At 43.0% G+C, this 13,428-nt stretch overlaps 1 protein-coding gene across 19 annotated transcripts in view; it reads right to left on the bottom strand.

Moving 5' to 3' along the window:
- RCAN1 (regulator of calcineurin 1) overlaps window positions 1–13,428 on the bottom strand; it is a 36,698-nt gene that overhangs the window by 4,235 nt on the left and 19,035 nt on the right. For 17 of the 19 annotated variants that reach the window (XR_008839832.1, XR_008839836.1, XR_008839844.1 and 14 more), the window contains exons 2-3: window positions 3,454–3,627; window positions 1,404–1,563 (exon numbers count right to left, since the gene is read on the bottom strand). Coding sequence is in view for 2 of the 19 variants with exons in the window: in XM_056484737.1 (XP_056340712.1) it covers window positions 1,404–1,563; window positions 3,454–3,627 (334 nt within the window). In the remaining 17 variants the exon portion in view is untranslated. Of the gene's footprint in view, window positions 1–1,403; window positions 1,564–3,453; window positions 3,628–6,282; window positions 6,545–13,428 lie in introns of those variants that run through there. The other 2 variants (XR_008839849.1, XM_056484812.1) reach the window with 1 other exon arrangement.

Raw genomic sequence — 13,428 nt, forward strand, 5'->3', positions numbered from 1 at the left:
TAAAAATCATAATATAGAAAAACTCTAATATATTAAAATTACATATAAAAATATATAAAACAACAGTATATAAAATTATTATATGCAAGTATTATATGAAAAATATAATAAAAATTACATATAAAATAATAAGATATACAAATTCTATATAAAAATTATAAATAAAGTTATATACAAAAGAGGGCATTGAAAATTATATATAAAAATACATTTAAAGATTGTAATTTAAGGATGTGTTTTCTATATTTTATAATTTCTTATATTTATATTAAATTTGTAGGTAAAAGTTGTAATAGATAAAAATTATATATAAGAGGATATTTAAATTATATATAAAATATATTTTAAAATTATAATATAATAAAATTATATATGCTTTATATGCTATTATTTATTATATTTTAAAATTATAACAAAATTTAAAATAAAAATTTTATTGGCATTCATATGAAATGAATCTGACATAGGTTTTATTCTCTTTCATCCTGTTATTAAATGTGATAATTTTTCTTTCCCCTAAAATTAATAATACAGCTCCACACAGGTTAAATCTGAGCTGGATTTAAGGAAAAATTAATTTGCAGCAATTTTCATGGAAAAATTGTATAAAATATGGGAGAAAAGGAAATCAAGGGATGTGATCACTGATCACTGGGGAAAGGAGTGGCAGGAATTTATTCTCTAAATTCCAATAATTTTAGGTTGATAATGATAGTTCCTCCTACACTCAGTAGCAGTTTCCTCCTCTGAGGCAAACAGAAATAAAAACAGACAGAAATAAAAATAAATAGAAATTTGAAAAACAGAGAGAAATTATTAAGAGATATAAAAATAAATAAAAATATTAAAAGAAAGGAAATATAAACAGAAAGAGAATATAAAGAAAGTTACAGGGAAAGAAGTAGAGAGAAAATATAAATAGGAAATTGAAAGAAAAATAAACAGAAATAAAAATAGAAAGAAAATATGAATAGAAAGAAAATATAAAGAGAAAGGAAATATAAAGAGGGATAAAAACAGAAATAGAGATAGAAATAAAGAGTAAATATAAATAGAAAGAAAATATAAGGAAAAACAAATAGAAATAAAAATAGAAAGAAAATATTAATAGAAAGAAAATATAAAGAATATAAAGAGAAATACAGAAATGGAAATTGAAATAAAAATAGAAAATATAAATAGCAAAAATATAAATAGAAATAAAAATGAATTGAAATAAAAATAGAAATAAATAAATAGAAAAAAATATAAATAGAAATAAATAGAAAGAAACTATAAATGGAAATAAAAATAAACAGAAATAAAAATAAACAGAAATAAAATTTTTTTGGAAAAGTTTTAGACATTCAGGAAGTTTTGAGGTGTTTTGCTGAACAAAAATTCTATTTTTTACACCTCCTTACCTGGTCCTAGCTTGGAAATTGCATATAAGAGGTCGTAGTTAATGACTGGAGTGGCATCCTGCACTTGTTGCCAATCCACAGGGGGGGAGGCAGGGGGGGAGATCAGGAACTGCTTGTCTGGGTTTGGGGGGGCCAGGTGGGAGCTGCCAATGTGCAAAGTCTGGGGGAGAAAGGAGAGAAAATTCAATGAGAGAAAATTCAATGAGAGAAAATTCAATGAGATCAAATGAATTGAGATCAAAACTGCCTGGGAAGGGGCAGGGATGTCGTGTCCTGCCCAGCACTCAGGGTGGCAGCACCAGCCAGGCACAGGAAAATCCTGCAAGGGAAATTCCAATGGGATGCTCCTCCTGGAAAATCTAAATTAGAACACGATGTTCTGCCCTGGAAATCTGAAATTATAACAGGATGTGAAATTCCAACGGGATGTTCTCCCCAGGAAATCCAAAATTCCAATGGGATTTTCCTCCCTAAAAATCTGAAATTCCAATGGGATGTTCATCCCGGGAAATCTGAAATTCCGACAGGATGTTCCTCCTTGAAAATCTGAAATTCTAACAAAATACTCTTCCCTGAAAGAGCCTGGAACGTGCAGCTCCAGAGCCTGGAATGTGCAGCTCCAGAGGCCTGGAACGTGCAGCTCCAGAGGGCTGGAACGTGCAGCTCCAGAGGGCTGGAACGTGCAGCTCCAGGGGGCTGGAACGTGCAGCTCCAAGCCTGGAACGTGCAGCTCCAGAGCCTGGAACGTGCAGCCCCAGAGGCCTGGAACGTGCAGCTCCAGAGCCTGGAACGTGCAGCTCCAGAGGCCTGGAACGTGCAGCTCCAGAAGGCTGGAACGTGCAGCTCCAGAAGGCTGGAATGTGCAGCTCCAAGCCTGGAACGTGCAGCTCCAGAGGCCTGGAACGTGCAGCTCCAGAGCCTGGAACGTGCAGCTCCAGAGCCTGGAACGTGCAGCTCCAGAGGGCTGGAACGTGCAGCTCCAGAGGGCTGGAATGTGCAGCTCCAAGCCTGGAACGTGCAGCTCCAGAGCCTGGAACGTGCAGCTCCAGAGCCTGGAACGTGCAGCTCCAGAGGCCTGGAACGTGCAGCTCCAGAGCCTGGAACGTGCAGCTCCAGAGGGCTGGAATGTGCAGCTCCAGAGGGCTGGAACGTGCAGCTCCAGAGGGCTGGAACGTGCAGCTCCAGAGGGCTGGAACGTGCAGCTCCAGGGGCTGGAACGTGCAGCTCCAGGGGCTGGAACGTGCAGCTCCAGAGGGCTGGAACGTGCAGCTCCAGAGGGCTGGAACGTGCAGCTCCAGGGGCTGGAACGTGCAGCTCCAGGGGCTGGAACGTGCAGCTCCAGAGGGCTGGAACGTGCAGCTCCAAGCCTGGAACGTGCAGCTCCAGGGGCTGGAACGTGCAGCTCCAGAGGCCTGGAACGTGCAGCTCCAAGCCTGGAACGTGCAGCTCCAAGCCTGGAACGTGCAGCTCCAAGCCTGGAACGTGCAGCTCCAGGGGCTGGAACGTGCAGCTCCAGAGGCCTGGAACGTGCAGCTCCAAGCCTGGAACGTGCAGCTCCAAGCCTGGAACGTGCAGCTCCAAGCCTGGAACGTGCAGCTCCAAGCCTGGAACGTGCAGCTCCACACCTTGGATCCCACAGGGAGTCCCTGGCTGCTGGCAGAGCTCACCCAGCCTCTCCCAGCCTTTTAAAATCTTGGAATTTGCTCATTCCCAGTCAAGGTTATCTGAAAATGGGAAGCACCAACAGCTTCCAAATCCCTGGAGCTCTGGAATAACCTTGGATTATCTCTTTAATCTGACAAAAAATGACCATGAAGGAATTCTGGGATGGTGAGAGAATAAATACTTGAAACAATTCCCAGATTTCCAAAAACTTGAGAGAAACTCTAGCAAAGGAAGCAAATTACTTTGGAAGACTGAGAAGAAACATGCACAAACCCCAGTGTAAGAAAAAGTCTTAAATTCCCAAAACTCCCATCATCTTTCCAACCCAGTTATCCCAAAGTTTTCCAAACACCCAGAAATCTTTAATCCCAAGAAACTTTTTTACCTGAGCAAAATAGAGTCTGAGTTCTTTTCCAAGGAATTCTGTCTTGTCCAGCTGGATCCTGGCATCTGCTGCAGACAAAGGGTTGCTGAAGTTGATTCTCACTCTTTTGAAGCTTTTAAAATACTGAAAGGTGAGGTCCCTGTCATAGGGTCGGAACAGGGATTCAAATTTGGCCTGGAGAGAAAGGAGCAGAAGAGAAAAATCAGTATTAAACACTAATAAAGAAATGAAATAAAATTGAAAAGTTGCTAATGAGGGTAAGCTATCACTCTTGATTATTGAAATTTCATTTATTTTGTAGCTTCATTTATTTTTTTTCCTTCTAGAATGAAGTTTTCTATCACTTATCATTATTATCATTAATAGGTGATATTATCACTTTTTATATTATTATCAGGAATAAATGCTGGACAAGACACCCTGATTTAGCAAGAGTAAGATACTGAAATGTTTCTTAGAAAATGAATACCCAAAAACCATAAAAAAAAGTCTTTGCCCAAATGTACAACAAGGGAACCAACAAAAGTTTCAATAGAGAAAAATGAAAAAAAATCCTGATTTTCAAGCTAAATGTGATTTTCTTCAGTGACTCAGCACACAGAATGAAGTCCATGAACATCTCCTGCTATTTTAAATTTAATTTATGGAAAGTGCTTCCAATTTCCTACAGGATTCCAGGCCAAAGGAGAGACCCAAGAGGAGCTGCCAGACCCTTCCCAAGTGTTTGATTCCAATGGGTTCAGGATTCAAATTTGAAGAATTTCCAGGTGTTTTCTCTCCCTAAAAGCTTCCTAGAAACTCAGGATAAAGCCACAATAAACATTACTTCATCAAGGGGTTTTTACTACAATATTTTGAATTAGTAGAGGGGAAAAAACACAGGGAAATTACATAAAAAGGCAGAAATAAATTCAGAATTTCATTTCCCTCCCTGAGAAGCTCCACTACACACACACTGCCCACAGCTGGGTATAAAATCATTCTATTTCAAAGAGATTTAAAAGATTTTAAAATATTTAAAATATTTTAAAGAGCTGATCTGCTTTTCCAACTTCTTTAGAATGAGCTCTGAGACAGGAGCAGGAGCCTCCCCACACAGAACTGGTGTTTGGGAGCCTCAAAGGTGAGATGGAACCATGGAAAATACACCCAAAAATTGCATTTCCAAGTTCCCATTCCATATTTAAACCCAGAGAAATCTGGTTTTTGTTTTGTTTTTAAAAAATATTTGTTTATTTAAATATGCAATTATAGAGGTCAGAAATGTCACTTTGGCACTAAAAAAAAAAAAAAAAAAAAAAGTTATTTTTGCCCTTAAGGTCTCCTAGCAGTAACAGCTCACTGTATCAGGATTGATAAATATTTTATATTCTTTTATATTTGCATTATTTATTATTTATTTTATATTGTCAATCAGCTGAATACATACCCAAAGGATTTCTTGTAGTTTTACCAGAAAAAAAAAATAAAAAATCCCAGGAGAAGTATCAAACAGATTACAAATTAGTGGATCTTGCTACCAAAATTAGAATTAAATATTTGCTAAAAATTCAGAATATACCACACAATCCAAGAAATCTGGAGGGAAAACTTGAGCTAATTTTCCCAACCACACAGAGCTAAAACTGAATAATTCCCAGAGTTGGAATCATTCCCATCAGAGCAGGCTGGGGCAGAATCCCAGGCTCTGAAACTTTTATGGCAAACTGGAATTTCCTTACAAGGCCAAACCCTCCAAAGTGGAGTTTCCAGAAATAACCCCATCAAACCTACCCTTGTTTCTGGAAATGAAATAACCCAATCAATACTAACCCTGCTTTTGGAAATAACCCCACTAAACCTACCCTTATTTCTGGAAATAAACCTACCCTTGTTCCTGGAAATGAAATAACCCCACCAAACCTACCCCAGGTTCTGGAAATGAAATAACACCCCCAAACTTACCCTTGTTTTTTGGAAATGAAATAACCCCATCAAACCTATCCTTGTTTTTGGAAATTAAATAACACCACCAAACCTATCTTTGTTTCTGGGAATTAAATAACCCCACTGAACCTACCTTTTTTTCTGGAAATAACCCCACCAAACCTACCTTGTTTCTGGATGTAAACCTATCCTTGTTTCTGGAAATGAAATAACCACATTGAACCTACCCTTCTTTCTGGAAATTAAATAATCCCATCAAACCTACCCTTGGTTTTTGGAAATAAACCTATCCTTGTTTCTAGAAATTGAATAACCCCATTGAACCTACCCTTCTTTCTGGAAATTAAATAAACCCATCAACACTATCCTTGTTTTTGGAAATAACCCCACTAAACCTATCCATGGTTCTGGAAATAAACCCACCCTTGCTTCTGGAAATGAAATAACCCCACTAAACCTATCCTTGGTTTTGGAAACAAAATAACCCCATTGAACCTACCCTTGTTCCTGGAAATGAAATTACCCCACCAAATCTATCCTTGTTTTAGGAAATTAAATAACCCCACTAAACCTAACTTTGATTTTGGAAATTAAATAATCCCAATAAACCTAGCCTTGTTTCTGGAAATAAACCTACCCTTGTTTCTGGAAATGAAATTACCCCACCAAACCCATCCTTGTTTTAGGAAATGAAATAACCCCACAAAACCCATCCTTGTTTTTAGAAATTAAATAACCCCACCAAACCCATCCTTGCTTTTAGAAATTAAATAACCCCACAAAACCCATCCTTGTTTTTAGAAATTAAATAACCCCATTGAAGCTACCCTTGTTTCTGGAAATGAAATTACCCCACCAAACCCATTCTTGTTTTAGGAAATAAAATAACCCCACCAAACCTACCCTTGTTTCTGGCTGGGTGAAGACCTCCCCATCTGCCAGGCAGGCAATGAGTGAGCTGAAAGTGTAATGGAAATTTCGGAAATGCATTTTCCCCACGATTCCAGCAGAAATCCTGGGATTTTCAGGAGCCCTGGATGCTGCACACAGCGTTTATAAAGCAAAGGCAGCCCAGCCCTTGGTGAAAAAAAACCTCTCAGAGCATCCTGTGTGTGTGACAGAGAATTCCTGAGCAGAGTCCCACATGCTTGGAGGGAGTCAGGAACAAAATGTAAGCTGGACTGGAAAGAGGTGACGTCAGCAATTAGTCAGCTTCCCTCTGCTAATTAGCAGGAGCATGGAAAATCCAGCTGAGCTGAGCAGGGCAGCTGCTGCCCAGCCTCTTGCAGCATAGTTTCCACTGGCAGTAATTCCATGCAGCTCCCACTCCAAGTGATGGATGGAAAATGTTCCTGCCCCAGCAGAACGCTCCCAGAATGGGCTGGGATGAAGGCAGCAGGAAAACTGCCTCATTCCTGATTAATTAGCAAGAAAACTGCCTCATTCCTGATTAATTAGCAAGAAAACTGCCTCATTCCTGATTCTTAGGAGATGGAAAACAAATCCCTCAGCTCAGCAACTTGTTTTTTGTTCCACTAAACCCCCACAGGTTGAAATGTAGAGACTGATTTGGGAAAATGATTTTCCTCCCATCGCAAGGATTCATTTGGAAGCTTCTTCAAAGCAACTCTGTGAATTAATTATTGTTCTTGCCTTATTAAAAACTCTTTCCCAGCCTCATAAAGCAGGCAGGGTTTTGTCAGGGGTTGGTTTGTGTTTCTTTTTCCTACCAGGAGCTTGCTCAGCAATCTGCTGTCAGGGTTTTACCTGAGACACAGCAGCAGGCAGCAGGTGTGGAACCTGAATTCCTGACGTTTTCTGGGACACCTGGATCCCAGTTTCAAAGCATTTCCCAAAAAAGCAGCACAGTACACAGGTTTTTGTGGGGGTTTTGTTGTCTTTTCTTGTGGAGAGTGGGAGTTGTTTTTTCATTTGTGTGGGGTTTTTTTAAATTAAGAACCATTAAAAAAACCTCATCACCATTTCAAGTAATTATTGAAGTTTAAATTGAAGTTTTCACAACCTACTTGGAACTTTCCCATGCACATTCAGCTCCAAAATTATAATGCAGTCAAAATCTTAAGTGCCTTCAGTTCATTCTGTTTTAACACAGGGCTATGACAGAAGTACCAAGTTTTAAGGAGCACCTGCAAAAAAAGCAGTGTGCTAAGTTTAAAACCTGATTTCATCAATATTTAACTACATAAAACTTTGCACATGAAGACTATTCTCCATTTTTAGGGGGTTTACTTGCTAAATCTCCATTTAAAGTCAAACTCTCTGCTGTTCTTAGGTTACCCCAGTGTAAAAGTTACCAAAGTTAAGACAATTTCTTAGAACTTTTCTTGGAAGTCCTCAGTTAAAAATCCCAGGACCACTGAAGGTGGAAAAGCAGTTCAAGACTACCCAGACCAACCTGTGACTGAATCATCAGCCCTGTCCCTGCCCAGAGCTCTGAGTGCCACATCCAGACATCCCTGGGCACCTGCAGGGATGGGGACTCCAAGCCCCCCTGGGCAGCCCTTCCCAAGGCCTGGCCACCCTTTCTGGGATGAATTCCATCCATGAGGATGGGATGAGAGATCTGCACACAGAACTTCAGGATCACAAGCAGCCCTGATGCCTCTCAGCCCAAAAAACCACACTGAGCACATCCTAAATGCTGGCCCTGCCCTGGAATTTGCTGTCAGGTATCCTGCAGACTCTGGATGTGGAAGGAGCAGGTGTGACTCCACAAAGCAGAGGTGGGGATGCTCACCTGGAAGGAATGGCCATGAATCACCTGAGCACAAACAGGTGCACACATGCCAGGGAACTGCAGCTCCTGATAAGAAAGCAGAGCAGGTTCCTGGCACAGCCTTGGGTCACTGCAGCACCTCTGGGGCACATTCCAGCCCCCAGAGCCCATGGAGAGGAAAATAGCAAATAAAAATCTCTCTGACTGCCCTCCTCAAGGCCACCTGCACATTACTGAGAGCCAGGGAAAATGACTTCAGAAGCCACCCTTCAAAAGAACTGGAGCCTTGGCTATGAACAAACCAAGTGGCTCTGAGAAATGTAACACCTCACAAAAGAATGTTTGCACACTGTCCTCCAGATTTGAAAGAAACATTTAAGTCATTCTGATACACACAATGTTCGTCATTTGCCTTTTTGAAACCCCGAAGAAATCACTCCTAGTATGTTCCACTTTGTCACTATCATCATGATTTTTGGGCATGGTTGTGCACCCAATCATGGAATCACAAACAGGTTTGGGCTGGAAGGGATGCTAAAACCCACCCAGTGCCACCCCTGCCATGGGGACACCTCCCACTGTCCCAGGCTGCTCCAGCCCCAGTGTCCAGCCTGGCCTTGGGCACTGCCAGGATCCAGGGGCAGCCACAGCAAATCTGGGAATTCCATCCCAGCCTCTCCCAGGGAACAATTCTTGCCCAAAATCCCATCCAGCCCTGCCCTCCTCCCGCTCAGGCCAGGTCTCAGTGTATAAAATAAACCACTTGGAGTTATTAACACCAAACTCAAGCACTTTGTGAAAAGGAAAAGCCCCAGTTCCCACTGCCCCTGGTGCAGGTAAGGAAGAGCTGCTGAAGGCAGAGCTCTGTGTGCTGAGCCCTGAGATGATGTGGAAACCACCAGGCCAAGTTACAAAAGCTCCACTGCAGAACCCTGAGTGTTGCAATGTTCCCACTGAGGGCTCCTGGAAGGTTTGGTACCCACGTGAAAACACCTTGGCTGGGACAGGATCATTGCAACACCTCGGGAGTCCCGGATTTGATGTTCTGATATTATCAGAGGGCAGCTTTTCTGCTGCCTTATCTCCCTTCCTGTCCTCCCTTTGAGACTCCCTGGTGAGCTACAGACAGAACAAGGGAAAAATCACCAGCCCAGGGAGGAGCTGGAGCTGCTGCAGAGCCCAGAGGAGCAGCAGGATGAGCAGAGGGATGGAGCAGCTCTGCTGGGAGGAAAGGCTGGCACAGCTGGGATTGTTCACCTGCACAGGAGAAGCTTTGGGCTGAGCTCAGGGTGGCCTTGCAGGGCCTGAAGGAGCTGCAGGAAACATGGAGAGAGACAATTGCCAAGAGCTGGAGGGACAGGACACAGGGAATGGAGGGACAGAAACAGGGAATGGAGGGACAGACACAGGGAATGGAGGGACAGACACAGGGAATGGAGGGACAGGACACAGGGAATGGAGGGACAGGACACAGGGAATGGAGGGGACAGGACACAGGGAATGGAGGGGACAGGACACAGGGAATGGAGGGGACAGGACACAGGGAATGGAGGGGACAGGACACAGGGAATGGAGGGGACAGGACACAGGGAATGGCTCCCACTGCCAGAGGGCAGGGCTGGGTGGGATTTTGGGCAGGAATTGTTCCCTGGCAGGGTGGGCAGGGCTGGCACAGGGTGCCCAGAGCAGCTGTGGCTGCCCCTGGATCCCTGCAATGTTCAGTTCCAGGTTGGACACTGGGGCTGGAGCACCTGGGACAGTGGGAGGTGTCCCTGCCATGGCTGGGGTGGCACTGGATGAGTTTTAGGTCCCTTCAACCCAAACCATTCCATGGATCCATGGTGCTGCTGCACTTTGGGAATGAAAGCAAAGGGCTCAGAGCAGTGCAGGGTCAGCTCTTCTTCCTCAGCTTTCACCTTTCCCCTTGAAGCTGCAGATTCCAGGGCTCACATTCTGCAAGTTGAGTTCTAAAATTGCAGACAAGGTGCTCAATCAAGACCTAAAGTTAAAGACCTCAAGTCCCAAACACCAAGAGCACCTGACAGATCCTCCAGCACTGCCCAAGGACAGAAATGTGACAGAGAATATTTTTTGAACATTTTTGGGGCTGGAAGGACAATCAGAGAATTCAAAAAATATATGAAATAGAGTGAACACAGAATGACTCAATTAGCCCCAAAATTTCATCTCCACATGCAGTGGAATAGGTAAGGCACAGAAGAGAAGCACAGAAGCAGAAATCAAGGCAAGTCACCAAAAGCAGCAATAACTACAACAGCCAAGAGAACAATCAGGGAAGGAAAATGAATGTGAAGTTAAGTATGTTGGGAATTCTCTAAGTTGATAAAATTACCCCCTAAGAGCCATAAATAAGAACAACCCAGTCCATTCCCTCCCCTCCCTGGCAGGGTTTACAGCTGCCCTTGGAGGTGCTCTGTGTAATCCCTGCACTCCCACTCCAGACATGCTGCTTTTTCCTATCAACACCCAGCTTCTATTCCTGTCTCCATGTTCATTATCCCGTCTCAGCCCTTCCTCAGCACAGGGATAAACATCTCAGAAGTTATCTACAATGAAAATCACACTGGTTTCATTTTCCTGGGGGTTGGCAGAGGACAGGGAGGAGCAGACACAAAGGCATAAACAGGTTCCAGAGCAATCCATGCATGTTTGGGGTCAGGGAGCTCTGTGGGCACTGGCACACACCTGGATCAGATATTGGGAAGAAATTCCTCCCTGTATGGCTGGGGAGATCCTGGCACAGGGAAGCTGTGCCCCATCCCAAATTATTCCAGGATTCTGAGCAGCCTGGCTCACCCAGAGCCAGAAGTGAGGGCAGTGAGTTAAAGCCATTTACCTCCAAACCCCTGCACAAGCCTTACTCTCATTTTACTGGCCAAAAATTGAATCCCCATTCCCAACTGCTTCCTTGCTCCCCACAAAAAAAAAAAAAAAAAAAAAAAAAAAAAAAAATACCCAAAACAAAAATCATAAATTCCCAGACTGGTTTGGAAGAGACCTCACAGCCCACCCAGAGCCACCTCTGCCATGGCAGGGACACCCCCCACTGTCCCAGGCTGCTCCCCCAATGTCCAACCTGTGCCAGGGCCTCACTGCCCTCTGAGTAAAGAATTTCTTCTAACATTTTTTTAACATTAATAGTGGGTGATAATTCTGCCTCCCTTCTCCTCCCTGTGTTTGTGAGCTGGGTGTGCTTGGCATGGGAAAAATGCAGAGGGCTAAGTTAGAGGCATGAGTGGGTGTGCTGCCATGGCAGGGCCAGGCTCCCAGGGCTGCTGGAGGATTCTGGGCAGTAAAGTGTTCTAAAGTCTTGGTCTGCCAGGGAATTTTACTTCATGAGAAATCCTGTCAGACTTGCAAAAAGAAATCTTGTGCAGGTTTCCTTTCAGATACCTTTCCCAGAGCAGCTGTGGCTGCCCCTGGATCCCTGGAATGTTCAGTTCCAGGCTGGACATTGGGGCTGGAGCAGCCTGGGACAGTGGGAGGTGTCCCCATGGCAGGAAGGTGAAAATAAATCATCTTTATGGTCCCTTCCAACTTAAACCATTCTGGAATTGTGTGACAACTTCTGCTTTGTGGTTATAAAAAGCTGTGTTTTAAAGTTCCACATTCCATGTTATATTTTCTGCATTTCTCAGAAAGATACAAGTGAAATAAATACATTCCAGAAGAAATCACCTGCACAAACCAATTTGTTAAGGAGAACAGAAGTCTGGGATCACAGAATGAACTGCACAAGGAGCATGTGCAGACTTATTTACAGTCAAGAAATCAGAGCACAACAACACAAAGCCACAAAGTGTTTTTCCAAATGACACCATGCCCTGGCTGGAGGCAAGGAATGCCCAGAGGGTGATTCCATGGAAAAGGGGCACAGAGCTGGGTGGGGCAGAGCAGCTCCTGTGCCACAGCAAACACAGCTCTGGGTGTTTCCCAGCCCTGCAGGTACCCAGACCCCAACCCCTGTGCAGGTTTAAGCAATTTTAAGGATCTGAATCCATGGAATAGGAGGCACAGAGGCCTGGCTGGGCTCCATCCATCCAGTTATGCTGAGTGCTCCTCTCCAAGGAGTCCATGGTTCTAAAACTCCACTACTGGGCAACTCTGAGATCTTTTCAGAAATAAAGATTGTTAGAAACATTTATCAGAGCATTAATTCAGCACAGTTAGCACTGGCATGCTCTGTATGGTAACACAGATATTTACTGCAAAAACAAACTCAGCTGACAATAAAACCTGAAGACCACATGGTTGGGATGCAGTGTCACCTCTGTTTTAGACTTCCAGTTATTCCAGGAAAATCTTTTCCTGTTCCAAACAGAAGCAGAGGAATTAGTGCCCATTTTCTACAATGCCAGGCAAACCCATAGAAAGCCAGTGGAAAAACTGAGGATTCTGCACCTTAGGACACAAAACTCAAACACAAACTCAAGACTCAAACATTTTTCTACACTTGAAGTTACAGAGGGGTAAATGTAAATGGGTTTATAAAAAACCCCTGCCTATTTCTACTGTCTTTATTTCTGTTTAAACTCATTAACTGCTTTACTCTAATTCCAAAATTATCTACAGGTGATGTATTTATAGTAGAAAAAGCACATTATGAAACATCTTTTGCAGTAATTGGGTTGGGAGATAGAAAAGGGAAGGAGAAAGTTCTTGCAAAGTCAATCCAAGAAACAATTCCCTCACCACAGAGAATTTGTGTTCAGATCATCAAAACAGCCTCCAAGAAGATGCTTTCTAAAAGTATGGGGAAATTCCTGAGGAGGACTGTCCAGCAATATTATAATTAATCCATGATATCTTGGGGTGAGAGAAAACAAACAGCCAAAGATGCCAATAAACCACAACAAAAGTAAACAAGAAGATTCCCATGGCCAGCTGCAGTTGCATGTTGATTTTTATTTCTATTTCTGGCAGAAAGGAGGAAAGAAGGTGACAGGGGCAGGAGTCCAGTGGCCAGCTCACCACAGAAACCCTGCACAGGCCACCCTAGGAAAAGCCAACTCTGGATGGGGAAGGGCAGGAAATCCTCACACAGCTCTTCTCCAGGTTGCTGAAGGCTTCTCTAAATATAGCTGTCTATATAAATCCTTCCCTCAGAGTGGAGATTAAAAAAACAGGGAAGAGGTGGAAATTCTCCAAAGATCACCTCTATTTGTTAGCAACTAAAAAAGGACAAGGACTTTGAAAACAAAATGGGTTAACAGGGCACTTCTCATACTGGAGAAAAACTATTTACAGCAGAATTGAAGGAAGTGATTTGTTAAAAATGCTCTTGCAGCCCC

This window comes from Oenanthe melanoleuca, chromosome 1 (genome assembly GCF_029582105.1).
Source record: "Oenanthe melanoleuca isolate GR-GAL-2019-014 chromosome 1, OMel1.0, whole genome shotgun sequence".
Classification (NCBI taxonomy): domain Eukaryota; kingdom Metazoa; phylum Chordata; class Aves; order Passeriformes; family Muscicapidae; genus Oenanthe; species Oenanthe melanoleuca.